This window comes from Oryctolagus cuniculus, chromosome X, assembly GCF_964237555.1.
Source record: "Oryctolagus cuniculus chromosome X, mOryCun1.1, whole genome shotgun sequence".
Lineage (NCBI taxonomy): Eukaryota > Metazoa > Chordata > Mammalia > Lagomorpha > Leporidae > Oryctolagus > Oryctolagus cuniculus.
The window spans coordinates 117,799,367-117,824,170 of NC_091453.1; the positions used below are offsets into that span (position 1 = coordinate 117,799,367).

The 24,804-nt window shown below is 38.0% G+C and overlaps 1 protein-coding gene across 1 annotated transcript in view; it reads left to right on the forward strand.

Moving 5' to 3' along the window:
• Positions 1–4,330: 4,330 nt before the first annotated feature.
• Positions 4,331–24,804, forward strand: part of F9 (coagulation factor IX) — a 33,707-nt gene continuing 13,233 nt past the window's right edge. The window contains exons 1-4 of the mRNA NM_001195725.2: positions 4,331–4,418; positions 9,639–9,802; positions 10,320–10,344; positions 15,489–15,602. Coding sequence (NP_001182654.1) covers positions 4,331–4,418; positions 9,639–9,802; positions 10,320–10,344; positions 15,489–15,602 — 391 coding nt within the window. The remainder of the gene's footprint in view (positions 4,419–9,638; positions 9,803–10,319; positions 10,345–15,488; positions 15,603–24,804) is intronic.

Consider the following 24,804-nt stretch of genomic DNA (forward strand, 5'->3'; position numbering starts at 1 on the left):
TGTAGACCAATGGAAGAGAATAGAAACTCCAGAAATCCATCCATGCATCTATAACTAACTTATCTTTGACAAAGGAGTGAAATTCAATCCCTGAAGCAAGGACAGTCTCTTTAAAAATAGTGCTGGAAAACTGGGTTTCCATGTGCAGAAATATGAAACTAGACTGCTACCTTACACCTTACACAAAAATCCACTCAAAATGGATCAAAGACCAAATCTGCAACCCAATAATATCAAATTACTAGAGAACCTTGGAGAAACTGCAAACTATGCATAGAAATAGGCAAAGACTTCTTGGAAAAGACCCCAGAAGCACAGGCAGTCAAAGCCAAAATTGACAAATGGAATTACATCAAGATGAGAAGCTTCCACACTGCAAAAGAAACACTCAGCAAAGGGAAGAGGCAATTGACAGAATAGAGAAAAAAAATTTTTAAGATTTATTTTATTTTTATTTGAAAGACAGAGTTATAGAGACAGATAGAGACAGAGAGAGAGGTTTTCCACATGCTGGTTCACTTCCCAGATGGCCACAAGGGCTAGAGCTGCGTCAAACCAAAGCCAGGGGCCAGGAGCTTCTTCCAGGTCTCCCACGTGGGAGTAGGGGCCCAAGGACTTGGGCCATCTTCTACTGCTTTCCCAGGCCATAGCAGAGAGCTTGATCAAAAGTGGAGTAGCTAGGACTAGAACCAGGACCCATATGGGATACCAGCACCTCAGGCCAGGGCTTTAACCCAACTGCACCACAGTGCCAGCCCCAGAGAAAATTTTTGTAAACTATGCAACTAATAATAGGTTAACATCCATAATCTATAAAGAGCTCAAGAAATTCAACAACAAGAAGAATTTGAATAGCCTTTTTCAAGAGAGGAAATTCAAATGGCCAACAGACATTTGAGAAAATGCTCAGCATCACTAGCCATTAAGGAAATGCAAATCAAAACCAAGGTGGGGTTTCACCTCATTCCAGTTAGAATGGCTCTTATACAGAAATCAACAAATGAAAAATGCTGCTGAGGATGTGAGGACAAAGGGTACCCTGGTCCACCTTTGGTGGGAATTTAAACTCGTGCGGCCACTGTGGGAAACAGTATGGAGATACCTCAGGAATCTCAGTATAGGCCTACCAAATGATCCAGCCGTCCCACTCTTGGGAATTTACCCAAAGCAAAATAACTCAGTATATGAAAGGTTTATCTGTACCCCCATGTTCAGTGCAGCACAATTTACAATAGATAAGATATGGAATGAACCCAGATGTCCCTCAACTGTTGACTGGATAAAAAAATAATGGTATATATACACTATGGAGTACCACTCAGTTGTAAAACAAGAGTGTTAAATTATTAAGTCAACAACAGGAGTCACTGTGTACTTACTCCTCATGTGGGATCTTGGTCCTTAATGTGTTGTCCAATGTGAATTAATGCTGTAAGTAGTACTGAAACAGTATTTTACATTTTATGTTCTGTGTGGGTGCAAACTGATGAAATCTTTACTTAATATATACTAAATCAATCTTCTGTATATAAAGATAATTGAAAATGAATCTTGATGTGAATGGAATGGGAGAGGGAGTGGGAGATGGGAGGGGTACGAGTAGGAGGGAAGTAATGGGTGGGGGAAAAGCTATTGTAATCCATAAACTGAACTTTGGAAATTTATATTTAATAAATAAAAGTTTAAAAAAAATGAAATCCCATCTTTGGCAACAAGATAGATGCAAATGGAAACTACCATACTTAGTGAAATATGCCCAACCCAAAAAGACAGATATCATATGTTTTCCCTGATCCAAGGTAACTAATAGAGTACTTGAAATATTATGCATTAGATGGCCGGCACCGTGGCTCACTAGGCTAATCCTCTGCCTGCGGCGCCGGCACACCGGGTTCTAGTCCCGGTCAGGGTGCCGGATTCTGTCCTGGTTGCTCCTCTTCCTGTCCATCTCTCTGTTATGGCCCGGGAGTGCAGTGGAGGATGGCCCAAGTCCTTGGGCCCTGCACTCCATGGGAGACCAGGAGAAGCACCTGGTTCCTGGCTTCGGATCAACGCAGTGCACCAGCCACAGTGGCCATTGGGGGGTGAACCAATGGAAAAAGAAGACCTTTCTCTCTGTCTTTTCTCTCTCACTGTCCACTCTGCCTGTCAAAAAAAAGAAATATAATGCATTAGAGTGAAATAGATATTTTGCAATTCAGTGATTGTTTATAGCCCTTGTCTGTTCCATTGAAGAACAGTGTTTGGTTTTGTTGTTATTTGTTTTTTGTTTTTTTGTTTTTTGTCTTCATACTATTTGTTGAACTCTTATTTAGTGTAGGGTTAACTGTACAATCATTAAGTAAACTGTAAATAAATCTTTGTAAAAATTAAGAATGGGAATGTGAGAGGGAGGCAGAGGAAGTATTGGAGCATGGGTGGGAGCGAAGGTAGTGTGCAAAGTGTCACTATGTTCCTAAATCTGTATATATGAAACACATGAAAATTGTATAACTAATTTAAAATTTTTTTTAATCTTTTATTTAATGAATATAAATTTCCAAAGTACGACTCATGTGTTACAATGGCTTCCCCCCCATACCGTCCCTCCCACCCACAACCCTCCCCTTTCCCACTCCCTCTCCCCTTCCATTCACATCAAGATTCATTTTCGATTATCTTAATATACAGAAGATCAGCTTAGTATACCTTAAGTAAGGATTTCAACAGTTTGCTCCCACACAGAAACATAAAGTGAAAAATAATAGATGATTTTTTTTAAATGATGATGAAATCAGATCAGACCTATTGTCATGTTTAATCCCAGTGAGAGTCAAGTTGGGAATTGATAATTTCTTTCTTTTTTTTTTTTTTTTTACAGAAGATCAGTTTAGTGTACATTAAGTAAAGATTTCAGTCGTTTGCACCCCCATAGAAACACAAAGTGAAATATACTGTTTGAGTACTCGTTATAGCATTAAGCCTCAGTGTACAGCACGTTAAGGACCGAGATCCTACATGAGGAGTAAGTGCACAGTGACTCCTGTTGTTGACTTTACCAATTGACACTCCTGTTTATGGCATCAGTAATCTCCCTATGCACCAGTTATGAGTTTCCAAGGCTATGGAAGCCCCTTGAGTTCTCCGACTCTTATCTTGTTTAGACACGTGTGCAAAGTGTCACTATGTTCCTAAATCTGTATATATGAAACACATGAAAATTGTATAACTAATTTAAAATTTTTTAAAAATAAGAAAAAAAGATTGTTCAATCAAAAGTAATAACAATATAGAGTTTATAACGTAGAAGTAAAATGTATCATAGCATCACAAAGAATGGCAAGTAAGTAGTTGTATACTGTTAGGAGTTTCTAATACTATATGTAAAATGACATAATACCACAAATTAATATGTACTATTACATAGTAATATTCATACATTTGTTTCATATGTATAATATAGTAGTGTGTATACATCTACATATATTCATCCATTTGTTCTGAGTCAGAACAAATGGGTCTGTATCTTGTGTCATATGGAGACATGGCACAACAATGATTATAGACTCCCAATTATGAGAATGAGCATGAAATGTTCCATCAGGTGACTCAGGGTATGTATTTTTTTAAACATTTTTTGATTGATTGATTTGAAAGGCAGGGCTACAGAGAGAAAGGGAGAGACAAAAAGAAAAATCATCTATCTGCTGGTTCACTCACCAATTGGCTGCAATGGCCGGGATGGGCCAGGCTAAAACTATTTAAAATTCCATCTAGGTGTCCCATGTGGGTGCAGGGGCCCAAGGACTTGGGTCATCTTCTGCTGCTTTCCCAGGCACATTAGCAGGGAGCTGGATCAGAAGCTGAGGACCAGAGACTGCAATACATGTTCATATAGGATTCTAGCTTAACCCGCTATGCCACAACACTGACCCCAAGGGCATGTATATTTTAAGTTGTTTTAAGGTCAGTGATCAAATAAATTTGTTCTTTCCAGCTCTTTACATTTAAACTATATGACATTAGTGAGCCCTGACAAGTATAAGGTAGGTCCCATGGATTAATTTTGCTGCCCCAGCAACTGTAGCCACCAAACTTATCCTCAGTCTGAATGTAAGTTACTTGCTGCTTCCTTCTCAAATAATCCACAGTGTCAGAGGCCCAGCATTCAGAGGTGAAGGTTAATGATGACCACTGGCCATTTTCATCACCTGACCCTAAAGGCCATTGTAAATAGCCCAAGGACCCACTGAGGGAGATGGACATTATTTCCCAGAAGTAAATACAGCTCAGCTTGTACTTTGGAACAATTGACCAACCTTGCCACTTGCACAACCTACTAGCAAAGGTTATGCAGTTCCTGAACACAATCATGGCAGAATCACCGGGCCTCATCACCATTTGCCTTTTGGGGTATCTACTCAGTGCTGAATGTACAGGTTTGTTTCCTTTTTAAAATACATTGAGTATGCTTGTGTTTTAGATATAGATATGGATGGTGTTATCTTTTTCTCTAAATAATGATTACATGATTTGATAGCAATATTTGAGATCCTAGCAAAGAGCATGTGCATTGGTAAGTACTGACTCCCCAGTAGCTGGGGTTTCTTCCTCATTATTAAAACTAAATAGAATTACAATGCTTCTAATTCATTTTTATTTAATGGACTCTGTGAAACTTATGATTTGACAATGCAATTTCTCTTAGAAAACATTCATCTCCTTAATTTAACAAATTGTTACCAAGTTGGGTAACAGGTTAGCAAGGAAACAGCAGAGTACAGAGAAAAATATGTTACATTTGCATTTTTTGGACTCACTACTTTGAATTAAAAATGGTAAACATTAAAACCACAACTGGTTTTATTTACACAAAAATCTGGTTTTCAGGTAGATGATATATTACAAAATTTAACAACATATAATGATATACATCTCTAATTTTGAAAATTACAACTAAATTTTAGTTGAAACATGAAGGTTAATCTTCCATTAGTAAGTTGTTGTTCACCAAAGTATTTTGTGTTTTGGGAAGAAATCCTTTGGTCTCTAATTTCAAATGTGTCAGAGTTGATACTTGGGGAAACTCAATACTCAGTTGAGCTCCCTAGAGAAGAGAAGAAAGTTCAAAACTAACATAAAGAATAGAAATGAAGTTAATGTAACATATATTACTTTGTTTTTTTCACAACTAAAGTGAATTTATATTCTCCCCAGAGGAGAGCAGACAGAAATGAACTTATCCCATTTGAACAAACAGCATGTGCTCACAGGAAGCATTTATCACACTTACTTGTCAACCTACTAGAATCAAATCTAGTGGGTGACTATGCTGGGATCAGGGGTGCCAACCCTAAGAATCCCCAGAAAGCAGACTGTCCTTGTGGTTCCCACTCCAGACATTATGTCAGCTAGGAAATCAGACCGAAACACTGAAATAATGATGCAATAATGCAAAGGTTAAATTGAACCAGCAAAGTAGGTAGAGTTAAAGTATAAGAAAATTTGTTGAAAAACTCACAAAATACATAAACACAAGTCATTACACATATCTGGGAAGACAAAGGCTCTAAAGCCTTCTTTAAGATAAGTAGTGGGATAATGGAAGTTGTTACACAGTGATTGTCCCCATGAAGAGCTGAGATGTTGGCAAAAAGATAGGGACAAAAGAAGAGGGACTAGGATTTCAGAGCTGGGGAAATATGGACTAGATTTAAACCTGAAGGAAGGTTAAATATATAACTCCCAGACAATACTGAGGAGAAAGACAGTATGATTCTGGAGCCACTGGAGTCAGAGATAATAGACCTTTGAGGAGAGGGCTGGGGGACTTTCCCTCAGGATGGACATTACTCTTCTGCTGCTAAGCTGTCATTGGCTTCTAAAAAATGATTTTGCATTTGTATAACTGCTGTCCTTTTATCTTATAACATCATCCAGGGTGACACAGGAGCCAGAACCTGGACAGTAGCTATACAGAGAAAAGGGAAATTCCAATGATATTAAAGAAGTAGAAATTGCAGCCTGACATTGTAGCATAATGGGTTAAGCTGACGCCTGGGAATCCAGCATCCCATATAGATGCCGGTTCATGTCCCAGCTGCTCCACTTCTGATCCAGATCCCTGCTAACAACCTGAGAAAAACAGAAGATTGTCCAAATGTTGGGGCCCCTGTATCCCTGTGGGAGTCCTGGATGAAGCTCCTGGCTTCAGCCTGGCCCAGCACTGCTCATTGCAACCATCTTGGAGGGTGAACCAGTAAATGGAAGATATCTCTCTGCCTTTTCCTCTCTCTCTGTACTTTCAAATCAATAAATAAATATTTTTAAAAAGAAGTGGAATTATACAACTTAATAACCATCTGAATGTGGAAGATAAACAGATTTAGGGCAAATACATAGAATATGTCTTAGACATTTCAAATCTGATATGATTAACAGGACACAGCATGGTACCTAAGAGCATGGGTACTGTATCTCAATGCCAGAGTCTAAATCTTGGCTCTAGGGGCAGGTGTTGTGGCACAGTAGGTTAAGTCACTTCTTCGGACACCTACATCCCATGTCAGAGTGCCAGTACTAGTCCCAGCTACTTCACTACCAATCCAACTTCCTGCTAATGCCTCTGGGAGGCAGCAGCAGATGGCCCAAGTACGTGAGTTCCTGCCCTCACATAGGAGACTTAGATATTGTTACTGGCTCCTGGCTTTGCCATGGCCCAGCCCTGGCTGCTGCAGGGATCTGAGGAGTGAACCAGTATTTGGAAGATCTCCCTGACTTTCTTTTACTATGACTTTCAAATAAATTAATTAATTTAAAAAATAAATCCTGGCTCTGATGCTCTAGCTTGTTACATTGGGCAATATATTTAACCTGCATGAATCTCAGTTTTCCTCGTTTACCAACCAGGATGACAGTATCTATCTTATGGAACTACTGCAATGATGAAATGAAATAATAGAAACAAAGTACTAACTATAATTCATAGCAGAAATACTACATAAACATCAGCTATCACTGGCCATATTATGTTGTGCAGTTAGGGAACTGGAAAGATGATCTCCAATTCAGAAGCTACATCTGGTTAGAGATTGGTACTTGGAATCCAGTGTAATATAAATAGTAGTTGCATCCATGTATGTGTGAGCACCAAGGGAGTGAGCATGGATATTGTGGCACCTAGTACAGTACTTGGAAGTCAGGGCTGAGTGCTAAGTAAATGTAATGAAAAAGGTCTGGGCCAGACTTAGGTACAGCAAGCAAGGCCACTATTTACACACCATGAGAGTGAGGGCTCCTTAATGTTGTGCCCTAGATGCCTTGTTTCCCCACCTTAATCCTGGTGCTAGCAAAGACATATAGAGTGCAAAGGAAAAAGACGGGCTAGATCCTGGGAGAACCATGACATATAAGGGTTAGCCAGAGAAAGGCAAGTTAATATATTCAAGAAATAGATGAATAACATCAGCTAGAGCAAAGAGTGGAGTGATTTCATGGAAAGACTTTCCAAAATGTATGAGATTGACAACTAGAAGTGCTTTAGAGGAGTCAACATTGTGATGCAGCAGGTTAAGCCACCACTTGCTATACCAGCATCCCACCCCATATTGGAACGCCATTTCAAGTCCTGGCTACTCCATTAGCTTTCTGTCAATGCACCTAGGAAGGCAGCAAAAGATATCCCAAGTGCTTGGGCTCCCACCACCCATATGGTTAACCAGGATGGAGCTTCAGCATAGCCCAGCCACCTGAGAGATGTGGCCGTTTGGGGAGTGAAATAGCAGATGGAGAATCTCTCTCTCTCTCTCTCTCTCTCTCTCTCTCTCTCTCTCAATGAGATAACCAGTATACACCAGTATACCAATTATCTCACTGATCCTGTTGACAACATTATGAGGTAGGTATTCTTATTACTGTAAAATCCATTTTACATTGGACAAAGTTAAGGTTCAGAGACAATGTATCAAAGGTCACACAGTCACTAGTAGGTCAATATGTCATTCAACCCCAAATCTGTCTGACCAGATTTAAAACCCTTTTTTTCCCACTCAACCACATTGTAAATGGATGCAGCCATAACCGCTACATATGGGCACCTAAGGCCAAGTAAATAAATTAACAAGAAGAGAGGTATGCCTGGTAGGGTGGGAGGGGACAACATGTGATTTTCCCCTATGGTAATCAGTTACCACAGAAAAGTAACAGGCAGATGGTTACCCTGATGTAGCGTTGGGTTTGTAGGGAAGGACTACTATTGACAAGAAGCAATGGAAACTGAGAAATTGGCAAATGAACATAGAAAAGAAAAATTCTAAGCTAAATGCAGAAAGTAAAGGCAAACCCAAAGGAGATGTGCAGAGCAAGAGATAAGCAAGGATGTCAAGGGACTAGAATTATCCATAAAGTGAACAGCTACAATGAAAATAAGGGAAGAAAATTTAGTTTATTTCTGGAATTTTTTTGAGCTAAAGAGAAAATAGTCCCAATGCCTTGGAAAGTTTATCTTATAAGCACTTGGTCCTATTGAGATAGTATCAGATACATTGCTGGTCTCTTGAAAAAACCAACTCCAGTCAACTTCTTGAGTATCTCTTATTAATTATATGTATTTGATCTGCTGTGGATCAAAAATTTCAAAAAAAAATCTGTCTCATTACTTGACATGTACCAATCATTTTTCTTGTCATTATTTCATGAATAACAGAACATAAAAACTAATTTATATAACATTTACATTGTAGTAATGTTAAAAGTATTTCTAGAGATCAGTTAAAGTAGATTGGAGAGTATGCGTAAGTAATATGAAAATATAGTACTATATCATTTTATGTAAGGGACTTGAGAATCCATGGGTTTTGAATCCTTAGAGGAGTTCGGGAATTGCCCATGGTTACCAAGAGTTGCCTGTATATACAAACATATATTCCTTTATACATTCACATATGTGTGTGCAGACAGAAGCAGAGAAACAGGCAAGGAAGAAAGAGGGAGGACATTTGATTCTCAATCTATCAAAGTTCAATAATATCCCTACAGATTAGACAGTCTTGGCAAAAATAAACCATGTCCTGAATTCCAGAGAAGTGCTTATATCACAGGAATTCCTGTAACACATGCCAAATGAAGGTGGTGTGTATCTGAAAATGAACTAATAATAATGCAGTGGTTTTTCATTAAAACCTAATGAGAGACACCAAGGTCTAACTTATAGCTGGGCCACAGTTAGGCTTCTATATTCTTCAGGACACATTCATTGCAAAGTCATTTAGGCAACTGCATCCTGAAATACAGCCCAGTGAGGGTAACGGATCACCTTGCAAGGATCTGCAATGAGCTATTTTCAAGTGATGACAGAGTGTGAAGTTAACTGCTTATTTAAGAACTTTCTTTTTCATCCAAGTAAATTCAAATATGATGGAAAACGTGACCCTTTATTAATGGAGCTCTTTGACTAAAACAGTAAAATTGAATTTTAATTCCTAAATCTGAATGTGTATACAGTGCAGTGGGAACATCGCTGATTTTTGGCTCCATGCCCCAAAGAGAAATTGGCTTTGGGATTAGTTGGATTAAAAACAAAGTCTTTCTTAAGAGATGTATTCAATTTTCATGATGTTTTCTTTTTTCTAAAGCTAAAGAATACTTCTTTTAAATTTCAGTTTTTCTTGATCATGAAAATGCCACCAAAATTCTGAATCGGGCAAAGAGGTACAATTCAGGTAAACTGGAAGAGTTTGTTTCAGGGAACCTTGAGAGAGAATGTATAGAAGAAAGGTGTAGTTTTGAAGAAGCTCGAGAAGTTTTTGAAAACACTGAAAAAACTGTGAGTATTTCCACATAATAACTTTTTTTTTTATTTTGACAGGTAGAGTTACAGACAGAGAGTGAGACAGAGAGCACAGAGAGAAAGGTCTTCCTTCCGTTGGTTCACCCCCACAATGGCCTCTATAGCTAGAGTTACGCCGATCCGAAGCCAGGAGCCAGGTGTTTCCTCCTGGTCTCCCATGCGGGTGCAGGGGCCCAAGCAACTTGGCCCATCCTCCACTGCCTTCCCAGGCCACAGCAGAGAGCTGGACTGGAAGGGGAGCAACCGGGACTAGAACTCGGTGCCCATATGGGATGCCGGCGCCACAGGCGGAGGATTAGCCAAGTGAGCCACGGCGCCAGCCCCTCCACATAATTTTCAAAAAAAAAAAAAAAAAAAAAAACTTGAAAGAAAAAGATACTTCTCTTTGGGTTTTTAAAATAGCCTTACATATAGATGTTACAAAGGAAAAGGAATCAATAACAAAACACTTTAAATTCTACCATTGACTTATATTCTTTTTTTCCCTTTATAGACTGAATTTTGGAAGCAGTATGTTGGTAAGCAATTCATTTTATCCTCTGGCTGATATACAACATATTCAAGAACTCTTTTTTTTTTCTTTGTACAAATAAATAATATATTAAACTGTCAAAAGGACTCAGGATATTCAGTCCAACCCTTTAACTCAAGATTAAGTGGTAATAGAGTACAAGTTTTTGCCAGCTTGATAAGTATCAGCTGGCAGATAAGTTCACTCCTCCCTAGGACTTCACAAAGAACATTGTTCCACCCTAGAAAGCTGGAAGGAAGAAAGTGAAATGATTGCATCTTTGGACTGAATGACAATTTGCAATCCTCTATAAACAATCAGGAAATGCTGATTGCCTTAAATGTTTCTTGTTTAAAAGTCCTCCTGCTTAATGATGTCCTTCAAGGCCATGATCACCTGTCCCCCCTCCTTCCTGTTGTCTTTCTGATCTCTTCTTTTGCTCTCCTTACACACTTGGCTCTAGCCATCCCAGCTTTCCTTCTGTTCCTTGCCAACACCAGGAATACTTGCATTTTAGAGACTATCTAAATGTTCCTATTAACTGGCTATTTCCAGCTTCTGCTGGCTCACTCCCTCACCTCCTTCAGTTCTTCTTTGCCCAAATGATACCAATCTCAGTGAGGCCTACCTTGATCATCTATTAATATTTCTTTTTTTAAATCAGTATACCCACGTTCTTTTTTGTGTTTTTATTTCTTTTTTTAACTTTCATTTAATAAATATAAATTTTGAAAGTACAACTTTTAGATTATAGCTGCTTTCCCCCCCATAACCACCCTCCCACCCGCAACTATCCCATCTCCTACTCCCTCTCCCACACCATTCTTCATCAAGATTCATTTTCAATTATCTTTATATACAGAGGATCAACTTAGTATATACTAAGTAAAGATTTCAACAGTTTGCACCCACACAGACACATCTATTAATATTTCAACCTGTCCCCTAGGCCCCACTACTCCAAACTCTGAAGTATTTTGCTCTTTACAAATGCAGGTTATGTATCCCTTACCCAGAATGCTTGGGATCAGAACTGTTTGAGACTTTTTTCATATTTTGGAATATCTGCATAGACTTAATGGGATATCTCAGGGATAGGACCCACATCTGAATATAAAATTCTTTTATGTTTCATATGTACATAACCTGAAGGTAATTTATCAAAATATTTTTAAATAATTTTGTTCATTAAACAAAGTTTCACAATAGGAAGCTTTCCATTTATTGCATTATGTCAACATTCCAAAAGTCTCAGATTTTGTAGATTTTCAGATTAGAGGGCTTTCCACCATATAATATATTCTACCATTTTCTTATACTACTTGGTATTTATTTTCCCAACTCACTAGAATCCAAGCTTCATGTTGACAGGAGTATTCATTTTGTTTAATGATTTATTTTCAGCACCTAGAACAATATATGAAACAGAGGCACTCAGTCAATATTGGTTCCATAAAATGATGTAAAGAAGAAAAAGCCAAAACTTTAGTGACAACTAATTTTAAATCTTACTTAAAATCCAGAAGTAGGATTTGAGGGAGTGTAAATTTTACAGGCTGACTTACCCAAACCATCTGCATGACTGGGAACAAATTAACCTGGACAACAAATCCATGGAGTCCCATCAATTTGAGACCCAATTCTATTTCCTTATTTCCTGTTCTGTATATACTACTAGATATTCTCAGAACTCATAATTCTTCCACTTTTTTTTCTAAGTCAAGAGAAAAAAGTTTTCTCTGTTATATTGCTTTATCTACCTTTCCTTACCCATAGTGATGAGTGCTACCATGCCTATTTCTACTGGGCTACCCTCCTATACTCCAAATCTTTTTATTCTCTATTCTTCTTGAATTTAACACTTTGAATCTCATGACTTCTTTTGAAAAGAAAATCAGTATGTAATTTTCAAAAAAAAAAAAAACACAAAAGTCCTGATTATATTTAAACTTCCATGTTCCTTCCCTTTATTGTCCACTCCCTAAACTACAGCCCCAGCAGTATAGTTTTAGTTGGGCTCCTGCCTTCTAGGTCACACAAGTACATTATTTTCTATACCTTGGGTATAGATACTTGGAAAGCATCAGGACCATGATTATGTCACTACTGCTTTGTACAACAAAAAATAAAGCAACAAAAGTAATAACTGAAACAGAAATAAATTCCATGGCTCTTTTCACTTGCAGTGGAGATTCCTAACTACCACAAAAGTAGCTGTCTCTAACAAATAAGAACCCAGGTCCAGGCTCCTCATTGCTGTCCCCTTCTCTACCATCAACTTACCATTTAAGCTTAGCTGAAGAACTATCACAAAACATGCTAACTAGCATCTGTCAAGCACTTTACAGTTTATAGAATACCTAATACATATAACCCTTACACTACCCCTGTGAGCAAAGTATTATTAATTCCATTTTACATGGGAGGAAACTTGCCAAAGGTCAACCAGTTAGGGAGTTCTGAAGCCCAGAAGCGAACCTCAACTCTCTAATGCACAACTCCTTGCTTTCATTATTTACCCCCATGGTCTTCAAATCTAAAAGCAGTTATTCATTTAACAGGAATCTCTCACTTGGCAAGGTCTTGTCTCTTGTTGTCTTTGACTGCTACTGTCTATGGCTTTGCCTCAACCCAAAGTACACACAGACAAGAACCCAAAGGACTAAACACGGGATAAAATGACACTCATTTTAAAGATATGTCAGAGCAAATGAGGTCCTGTGTAGCTGGCTGGAAGCCCAGACCTTTTCAGTTAAACATCCTAAATAATTCAGATTTGTTGGTCTATAATATAAAGTACAAATGTAGCTTATTTTTTAGACTAGTCCTGAACATTGATAATAGCATACCAAAGATATTGCATTTTTTTTCATAGAATTGAAACAAATTGAAGGACCTGTGTAAAAGCACATTGGATCAAGGAACAGAGGATACAAGGTCTAATTTTTACAGCAAGCAGATTTTTCCAGCGAAAGAGATATTAGTCCCTTAGTCAATGGAATCTGGATACATGCTTCTGACAGACAAGGGAGAAACAAGCAGGAATCCACACACTAGATGTCAGGGGACTTTCCTCTAAAGTATGATTGATAATTTGATATTTCTCATTGATTTCCCTCCCCATTTTTCTCATTCTTGGATTCTTATGGTTATCCTTATATTTTACATTTTGTTTTTATATATTCTTACTAATTTAGCTCCCATTTTTCCCTCAGGGCTATTATCCTTATTTCAAAATCTGAACCATTCTCCCTGCTGATTCTATTCCTTCTTTTCTTTTGGAGCTTCCTAAGAAGTATGAATTGATGCAGAGTGCTAAGAAACTAGACTTAACGGTTCCAGTCTCAGGCAGACCCATCTGCACTTGGCTATTCCTTCCTCATTTTCATGCCACTAATGTCTTCAAATGATTTCAGCAACTCTGTAAATGTAGAAATTCGGAATAATAAAATGGAAATACAGCCTAACCATATATAAATAAAACATACTGCACAAATTATTTATTATATATTAAACATTTTTTACTTTACTTAGACTATTTGGAATCTAGCTGGTAGATACATTACCTTGAAGCAGTAAAATATACTTCTGGCACATTATCTACTGCCTTGGAATGTCACTACATGGGATACTTAAAAGTTAAATGACAATACAAAGGAGTATATGCATTTACTCCAGGCCTATGCCATCAGTTCCTTGAGACAAGGCAACATACTATCACCTAGTCCATTTTACTCTGCAAACTTACAATGAAGTAGGTCTTGTATGACATAGAGGTAACACTTGTTGAAGTGACTTTATTTGGTTTAGAATTAACTCTGTCATCATTCTATAAGGAAGGATTGAAGAGGGAGGAGATGTACAGTTTGGGACATGCTCAATCTGACTTGCCCCAAATGGCAGAGTTAGAAACGTGCCAGGGTATTCCAATTGAATCCCATCAAGGTGGCATGTACCAATGCCATCTCACTAGTCCCAGTGATCAATTTCTGTTCACAATTGATCATAATGATAGGTCTCAGAGTCAAAGGGATCACACAAACAAGACTAGTGTCTGCTAATACTAACTGATAGAATAAAAAGGGGAGAGAACGATCCATCATGGGAAGCAGGATACACAGCAGACTCATAGAATAGCAGATGTCCTAAACAGCACTCTGGCCTCAGAATCAGCCCTTAAGGCATTTGAATCTGGCTGAAGAGCCCATGAGAGTATTTTAGGCATGGAAAGCCAAGACACTGGCAAAAAAAAAGAGGACCTAAATGAAAGTTCTCTGTGAGTGAGATCCCAGTGGAAAGAATGGGCCATCAAAGAAGGAGGTACCTTTCTCTGAAGGGAGGAGAGAACTTCCACTTTGACTATGATTTTGTCTAAATAAATAAGATCGGAGTAGGCAAACTCAAAAGGCTTCCATAGCCTAGGAAACTCATGACAGGAGCCTAGGGTGATTACTGATGCCATAAACAAGAGTGTCAATTTGTTAAGTCAACAACAGGAGTCATTGTGCACTTACTCCTCATGTAGGATCTCTGTCTTTAATGTGTTGTACAATGTGAATTAATCCTATAACTAGTACTCAAACAGTATTTTTACACTTTGTGTTTCTTTGTGGGTGCAAACTGTTGAAATCTTTACTTAATATATACTAAATTGATCTTCTGTATATAAAGAGAATTGAAAATGAATCTTGATGGGAATGGAATGGTAGAGGGAGCAGGAGATGGGAGGGTTGCGGGTGGGAGGGAAGTTATGGGGGGAAAAAGCATTGTAATCTGTAAGTTGTACTTTGGAAATGTATAATTATTAAATAAAAGTTAAAAAAAGAAAATCCTTCTTGTACCAATACAGCACATTTCTACACAAGATATTCTTTCTCTTCCCTTGGATTGCATAAACCATGTACATGTCTCCCTCTGAACAATTTTCTAGAACAGTGTTAGAAAGATCCTTTGTTATGAGATCCTTTGCTTGGGTGACTTTTAGAAACTCAGGAACACAGGAGCATGATTTGCCTACAGGCAGCTGGCTTCCAAGCTAACAGTTCTAATCTGACTAAAGAGTCAGACTCGTATCTCAGTAAGTCTATGTAAGGGATGATGGGCATTCTGAGAAACTTATCTGTTAACTTAATTTCTTAACTTATCTCAAAGATGGAGATCAGTGTGAGTCCAATCCATGTTTAAATGGTGGCAGTTGCAAGGATGACATTAATGCATATGAATGTTGGTGTCAATATGGATTTGAAGGAAAGAACTGTGAATTAGGTAAGTGATTATTTTTTAATTACTTGTGGTTCAAAGTTTCCCTTTGAAGCCAGATAAAACTGGAAAATGCAATATTTATGTATCATAAGTTTCTCTTAAAAACATACTTTCAAAGCTTATAAATATTCACTTCATCTCTAGTCACAGCTTTCATCTTATCAGTTCAAGAAATCATATTCAGAGCTAAAACAATATTTGGTAACTAATATAAAGTGGTAATTATGTTCCACTTACTTTATTTATTATCCCCACCCTATGCAGATGAGAAACCTGAACCTGCAACAGCTTAAAATGAAAGGCATATAGATAGTTGAATCAAGACTCAAATTTCAATTTTATAAAGACCCATGCTTGTAACTACAATATTCAAAAGTCAGAGAAAACTGAGCCCATAAAATTGTTTGAACTAATGGCTCATTTGCTGTCAATATAGGCAGTGGAAGTCAAGTATAGAACTGAGCTATGACAGGCCAATTATCCCATATAATAGGAACTTCTTCACACATGCAAACTGCTTCACATTAAATTTATGTACAAAAATCAGAGCTCTTTCCTCAACTTGACTATATTGGCTACATCAGAGGGGCTACATAGCAACTCTAGTATCACTGTGTACCATCTCATACCCTAGAATACTTTTTCTGAGGTTTTGCTAATTAGAGCAATAAACCTAAAATCCTTTACCTACTTGCCTACTTGATTGTTACCTCTGGGTGCAATATTGCTGGTGTTTTGACTCTAAGCAACACACAAAATTATTGAGGGGTTCTCTTTCTACTCTGAAATTTCAGGAAAATAGAGATATAATCCTAGGGAAAGAATTTAACACCATAGACTACATGAATAAGGACAAAGAGTGGAAAATTAGCAGGACACTATTAAAGCATTGAAGCTATCCATCTGACAGAAGAAAAAGGCATAAAATGAAATAAATGTAGCTGCTGCACTTGTCATATTGAGAAAGAGAAAGAAAGTCACCTATAATATTGTTCAGAAATCCTTTCAGTACTGAAAAGAAATGCATTGATCTTCATTTGAGATCTAAACCACCTTAGAAGATAAAAAAAGAAAAGGAGACAGGATAAAAGCATTTTAAAAAGAAAGAAAAGAGTGTACGCTGGTAGATTAAATAATACACCTTGCTTGCACTCCTATTCCCTTATGCTTCCCAGTGTGGGGACAAACCAGTGCCTGGGTTACCTTTCCTGTGGGTGTGTTTATTAGTTCAACATCTCTGAAGTGCTACTTTCATCTGAAAGGCTATAATTTTCAATTCAAATTTACCTAGATAAATTTGATCCAGCTATTATAGAAACCTACAGAAATCCTGGGAGTGGTTACTCATTATCAGCTTAAATAATATAGCTAGTAGAATTGAGGGCATAAGTAACACAATTAGTCTCAGTTAAGACTGAAGGGTACATTATAGTAAGGTTTAATTGAATAAATGTCTTTGTCTAGCTTAAAAGGAAATTTGAAAGGAGAAAGAGAATAGCCCTGAGAAATGTATATATAAGTACAAAGTTTCTCTAACCAAGTTACTCCACTTGTGAGATGATGGTCAATAGAGCAAAAATGCTAAATCTACAACTGGTACCATCTCAATCATATCAGGGCCCCACATCTCAGTTTGATTAGGCCTCTCCAGTTGAACTGCAGTCACCACACATCTGCCCTCTGGGGTATATTGATCTCACCTGGCCAATCTGATCAAGGTTTAGACAAATCTGTTCAGTTTATTTGCTTGAGAAACAAAATGGAAATTCAAAAAGTTCTAGAAGATACTAGAAGAAAGCAACAATAAGAGCATATATGAACTCCCATTTAAGCTTGTTGCTTCAAACTGAATTAAAGACTAATCTCAAAAGTTACTAGATAGTACAATTTGTAGAGTATCTGGGAGCCAACTCTCTTGCCTTACCCTAGCTTAAAAAGGAAAGATTTCCATTAAGACTTAGTTGTTTTCTTTTTCTCTTGTTTATCAGGGTCTTCATCAAGAGAGAGCTGCAAACAAGGCATGATTTCTAGCTAGAAGAATAGCAATTAACTAGCTACTGGTCACTTTTCCTAGAATAAAGAACTCCATATGTCCCCAGTGGCATAGAAAATGGAGATCACATATAAATCCAGATCTGTAAAAATGTAATCATTCCCATTCCTTCTTAAGAGTACCAGAGGCATTTTCCCATTATAGAATAGGATTGAAAGAAAAAGTAAATCACAAGCAAGTAAACATTTGTTTTCATTTTTGTAGCATGTCACAGACATTACTACCTTAATTTGTGTATTTCTGTTGGGGGGGGGGATAAAATGTTGAGCTTAGCTATATAACAAACTACTGTGCGATAAGCTTGAGTATCTTTTGTTAAATAGATATAGGTTGGCACATCAGTGGATGTATCTGGGAAGATGAAGGCAGAGTAAAATAAAACAGAACGTGTAACTTTTTTAAGGTGGTATGAAGGGAATTAGAAGTAGTGTGTGCTAACATGGAGGAACAGTTGCTTCCAGATGATCTTCAACAGATATTCTAGGTGCTGAGACAAGACTCAGCACCAGAAATAACCCATACCAAATGCACTGCCTGGTATCTAAGTGTTTAATAATTGATCCTTAGGTCCTACTCTACTGACCTATTCCCTGAAATTCCTTGTACTGTTTCTATTTCTAGAATTTTGAGTCTTTTTTCCTGAGGGCAAAAGACTGCTGTTTAGGAAGAAATACTTCCCACCACATGCACAAAAAAAATCAGAGAGAAACAGTACCAGCACTAGGCTAAAAGGGACAATGACTAATGAGGAAAATGATATAGAGGACTGGTTTCTCAACCAAGGACATGGAATCAGAACTGGAAAAACCACACTGAGTTTACTTATTCCCTTGTAAGTGTGTTGGACAAAACCAAACTGTTACCAACCTCCTCCCTGTGTTAACTTAGCCAAGTCTCATATTTACTGAACAGTGTCTACAGGTGATATGTGATTTGGCTAAACACTTAAGTATTGCTTGGTAGTAACAGAAAGATAGGTAGTAACATGAAAATAACCAGGAATTTTATCACCATTAGTAAAGAAAAAGTTATTAGCCAGCGCCGTGGCTCAATAGGCTAACCTTCCACCTGCGGCACCGGCACACCAGGTTCTAGTCCCGGTCGGGGCGCCGGATTCTGTCCCAGTTGCCCCTCTTCCAGGCCAGCTCTCTGCTGTGGCCCGGGAGTGCAGTGGAGGATGGCCCAAGTACTTGGGCCCTGCACCCGCATGGGAGACCAGGAGAAATACCTGGCTCCTGCCATCGGATCAGCGCGGTGCACCAGCCGCAGTGTGCCAGCCGCAGTGGCCATTTGAGGGTGAACCAACGGTAAAGGAAGACCTTTCTCTCTCTCTCTCTCTCTCTCTCTCTCTCTCTCTCTTTCTGTCCACTCTGCCTGTCAAAAATAAAGAAATAAATAAAAAGAAAAAGTTTTTAAAAATATGGACCAAGTGTCATCTTCTGAGACCAGGCACTTAGTGGATTATAGGCAACAAAGTTTACAGGTCAGGCTGGCAACGGTTGATTTATCTTACCTTATCTACTGAAGTATCAATAAGGACTATGAGCTAATTATTACATTAACCTATGTTAGTATATATAGAGTTTAAAATTTTAGATTTGTCACTCAAAAAATCATGATACTCCAAAACTACATGGTCACTCTGTTATCCCGTGTTCCTCCTAGAAAAACAAAAACAGCATGTGGCACAAGCTTGTTTATTATGGTGTGCAGTCCTTGGGGAGAAGGGTAATGGACAGGAAGCTGAAACAGTGGGGAAAAGAGAACCAATAAGAAGAGTTACAAAATCACTTGCTCATAACTGTAACTAATTGCTAGATCTCTTGGGACTGTCTCCAATAATCTATATGAACTGGCCTCCAGATAGTCTACCTAAAAAGATGATTTAAAAATGTGTCCACTGAAATCTGTCTCCCATTAGTTAAAGTTTTAGCCAATGGGACATTAACTCTCCCACATTTCCCAGCTGGGCATGCTAGCACCCAGAGAGTCATATGGCATCTTGTGCCTAAGCATCAACAGGGAAGCCCGGAGGCAAGAGGTGAGAGATGCCCAGTGCAGATACAAGCCAAAACAATTCAAGGTTATACTTCTATGCAGTTCATTGAAGTCCACCTAGAGCTAATTACTATAGAGTCTAAAAAAAAAAAAAAAACACAAGTGAGGCTAAGAGGAACAAAAGTGGTGCATAGGAGATACCTAATACACTGTCATTCATTTTCACACTTTCCATGTTATAATTGTACTCACAATTGAGCATTTCTATTGAAAGGGGTACGCTGGTTGAACATGTAGTTAGAAGGGAAGGCATCTTAAATTCATTGTGTTCCTGTGCTGTCCTAGGGACAGAAATAGGCCCAACGACTGAGCCTATTTCTCTTAACTCAGTAGGTCTCAGAGAGTACACCCTGAACTATGTTACTTCCTATTATTGAGACTGCAAAGAAGAAACAAAAGGAAAGCACAGTAATTAGAAAACACAAAATAAAATGGCAGGAATAAGCCAAGTATGTCAGTGAATTTGGATTAAACTAATATATTAATAATATTTTCATTTTGGAGTTAAAATTCTAATTGTGTATGTGGACAAAAGAGATGTCTAAAATAAAATCACACAAGGAGGCTAAAATAAAGGAATGTAAAAAGAACTACCAGGTAAACAAAAAGACATGGGCAAAGCAATCTGAAAATCAGACAAAATGGAATCCAAAATGAAAAATTTTACAAGAGGGGCCAGCTTGTAGCGTAGCAGGTTAAGCTGTTGCTTGCAATGCCAGCATCCCATGCAGAGTCCTTGTTTGAGTCCTGGCTGCTCCACTTCTGATCCAAATTCCTGCTATTGAGCCTAGGAAAGCAATGGATAATAATTCAAGTACTGGGGTCTCTGCCACCCATATGGAAGACCAGGATGGGGTAAGTAGCTCTTGGCATCAGCACGCCCCAGTCCTGGCTGTTGCAGCCATTTCGGGAGTAAAGGAGTGAATTAGCTGATGGAAGATTCATTCATTCATTCATTCTCTCTGTGTGTGTGTCTCTCTCTCTCTCTCTCTCTGCCTTTCAAATAAATCTTTTTGAAAAAAAAGAAAAATTTTGTAAGATACAAAGATATGTATTTTATATTAATAACAGAGACTGCATAGTAAAGAAAATGTGGGCCACTGGAATGCTTAGCACCATCAATACATACTGTCTTTGCATTCTAGTCAACTTAAAGGATGCTGTTTTATACTCTCATGTTTGATATCCACTTTTGCTAACTCCAATTTGCTTTTTGGCCCCAGTAGACCTCCCCAAAACTGAAACTTCTAGGGATCTCCAGATTTTACTTCTGGAGGTAACTTGTTAAACTGTCTACCTCTGGAACTCAAGTAACTTCTAGTATACTAAGTATAGAGACCACACTTCAGTGCAGAGAGGCAATGTCTACATGAGATTATGTAATTGTTGTTATTTTCTTATTCATTGAAAGATATAAGTGAAACTATAACTTTCAGAAAGATGATTATACAGATAGAAAACCCAAAGCACCTGAACAATTACAGTAAACAAGTACAAAGTCAATATACAAACATCAATTACATGTCTATGTATTAACAATTAGAAAGTTATTTTTATAATAGCATAAAAATTAAAAGTGGGAGATCACACAGTCTAGCAGTTCAGACGCCAATTACAATAGCCATATCCCACACTGATACTCAGTTCTGACTCCAGCTTTTTGCCAACATGGACCTTGGGAGGCAGCATTGATGATTCAATATTTGAGTCCCTGCCACTCATGTGGGATGCCTGGATTGAGTTCCTTGCTCCTGGCTTTGGCCCAGCCTGGCTCTCAAGCCCTGGCCAAGAACTATGGACATTTGGGAAGTGAGCCAGTGAATGGGAGTGCTTTCTCTCTGCCAATCATAGAAATTTTTAAAGTGCTTGGAAATAAAAGGAAACAAGATGTGGAAGAACTCTAAAAAAATTTATGAAACATGATGGGGAAGAATTAAGGAAGACATAAATAAATGGATAGGCCATGTTCATGGAGTAATAGATACAATATAATAAAAACAACTCTCTCAATAGATTCAATGCAACATGACTCAAAAGCTCTGATAGATTATTTTTAGTGATGGGGAAGGATTGATAAGCTAATTCTTAAATGTATGTATAGTGAAATGCAAAAGGCCAAAGATAGCCAATATATTTTTGAGAAAAAAAGCAATAAAATTCGGGTATTTACACTACCAAATATCAAGACTTATTATAGACAAATATTAATTAAGAGAGTATGGTATTGGCACAAAGATAGACAATTTGAGCAATGGAACTCAATAGAGTTTAGAAACATACCTGCTCTTGTATGGAGGTTTGATTTATGATAGAAGTGCCACTGCTGTAGAGTAGGGAATGGTTGTTTTTATATATATATATATATATATATATATATATATATACTGATGTATCATATGTTCTCCCTGATTGGCGACAACTAACTGAGCACCAAAGGGGAAACTTGTTGAAGTGAAATGGACACTATGAGAAACAGTGACGTGATCAGCTCTTGTCCTGACTGCTGATGTACAATGTAATACTTTATCCATGCCGGTGCCACGGCTCACTAGGCTAATCCTCCCCCTTGCGGCGCCGGCACACCGGGTTCTAGTCCTGGTCGGGGTGCAGGATTCTGTCCCGGTTGCCCTTCTTCCAGGCCAGCTCTCTGATGTGGCCTGGGAGTACAGTGGAGGATGGCCCAAGTCCTTGGGCCCTGCACCCCATGGAAGACCAGGATAAGTACCTGGCTCCTGCCATCGGATCAGCGCCGTGCGCTGGCCGCAGCGCACCGGTCACGGCAGCCATTGGAGGGTAAACCAACGGCAAAGGAAGACCTTTCTCTCTGTTTCTCTCTCTCACTGTCCACTCTGCCTGTCAAAAAAAAAATACTTTATCTATTTTAGTATTTTTTTTTTTGTTCTAGTACCATTGGTTGAACTCTGTAATTAACACACAATTATTCTTAGGTGTTTAAATTTTAATTGAAAAGTGATCCCTGTTAGGAATTTGTAAAACATTATGCTGAGTGAAATAAGCCAGTCCCAAAGGGACAAATATCATATGTTCTCCTTGATCGGTGACAACTAACTGAGCACCAAAAAGGAAACCTGTTAAAGTGAAATGAACACTATGAGAAATGGTGACTTGATCAGCCCTTGCCCTGACTGTTGATGAACTTAATACATTATCCCTCTTAGTATTTTTTTTGTTTGTTCTACTTAATACTTTTGGTTGAATACTGTAATCAATACACAGTTATTCTTAAGTGTTGAAACTTAACTGAAAAGTGATCGCTGTTAAATATAAGAGGGGGAATAAGAGAGGGAAGAGATGTGCAATTCAGGACATGCTCAAGCTGACTTGCCCCAAACAGTAGAGTTAGAAACATACCAGGGGATTCCAATTCAATCCCATCAAGGTGGCATGTACCAATGCCATCTCACTAGTCCCAGTGATCAATTTCTGTTCACAATTGATCATAATGATAGGACTAAGAGCCAAAGGGATCACATAAACAAGAATAGTGTCTGCAAATACTAGCTGATAGAACAAAAAAGGGAGAGAACGATCCAACATGGAAAGCGGGATACACAGCAGATTCATAGAATGGCAGATGTCCTAAACAGCACTCTGGCCTCAGAATCGGCCCTTAAGGCATGCAGATCCGGCTGAAAAGCCCATGAGAGTATTTTAGGCATGGAAAGCCAAGACACTCTGGCAAAAAAAAAAAAAACAACAACAACAACACCTAAATGAAAGATCTCTGCGAGTGAGATCCCAGTGGAAAGAACAGGTCATCAAAGAAGGAAGTACCTTTCTCTGAAGGGAGGAGAGAACTTCCACTTTGACTACGACCTTGTCTAAATATGATCAGAGTCGGCGAACTCAGGGGGCTTCCATAGCCTTGGCAGCTCATGACAAGAGCCTAGGGCGATTACTGATGCCATAAACAAGAGTGTCAATTTGTTAAGTCAACAACAGGAGTCACTGTGCACTTACTCCTCATGTAGGATCTCTGTCCTTAATGTGCTGTACATTGTGATTTAATGCTATAACTAGTACTCAAACAGTATTTTTCACTTTGTGTTTCTATGTGGGTGCAAACTGTTGAAATCTTTACTTAATATATACTAAACTGATCTTCTGCATATAAAGAGAATTGAAAATGAATCTTGATGTGAATGGAAGGGGAGAGGGAGCAGGAAAGGGGAGGGTTGCGGGTGGGAGGGAAGTTATGGGCAGGGGGAAGCCATTGTAATCCATAAGCTGTACTTTGGAAATTTATATTCATTAAACAAAAGTTTAAAAAAATATAGTGATATATCAATAAGATATTCATATGGAGAAAACTGAATCTGGCCCCCTACTTCACACTATAAACCATAAATCAATCCCAAGTGGACTAAAGATTTAAATATATAAAACAATAAAGCCTTATATTTTTACCTTGAGGGAAGTAAAATTCTCTTAAACAATACAAAAGGCAATTGCCACAAAAAGATTAATAAACTGGACTATATTTAAACCAAGAACTTTTCTTCAGTAAAAGACACTATTTAAAGAGAAAAGGCAAGTCACAAAATATACGAAGTTATTTGCAATACATATATATAATAACTGAAACTCTCATACACTAATGGTGGGAATTTTAATTTATAAAATCATTTTAGAAAATTGCTTGGCAGTATCTACTAGGCCTGAACATAAGTTGAATAATTTTGCTTGTAAGTCCAGTAAAACTGCATGCTTACGTTGCCAAAAATAATGTACAAGAATGTTCATTACAGTATACATAAGCTCCAAAAAAAATGGAAATGTCCCAAATAGATTGATGTTTTAATATTAAGACAATGGAATACTACACAGCAATGTAAATGAACTACTGTTATACAAAAACATGGATGAATCTTAAAGACAAAAAGAGAAATGAAAGACAGAGGAGTATCTATTGTGAGTTCATGAATGGCAAAACAGTTCACTGTGTCAGAAGTCCAGTTAATGGTAACCTTTGAAAAGGAAGAAGGGAAGAGTGATTGGGAGGGGGCATTAGGAGAGCTTCTGGGATGTTAATAATGTTTCATATAATTCTTTTTAATTTCTAGATGGGTACAT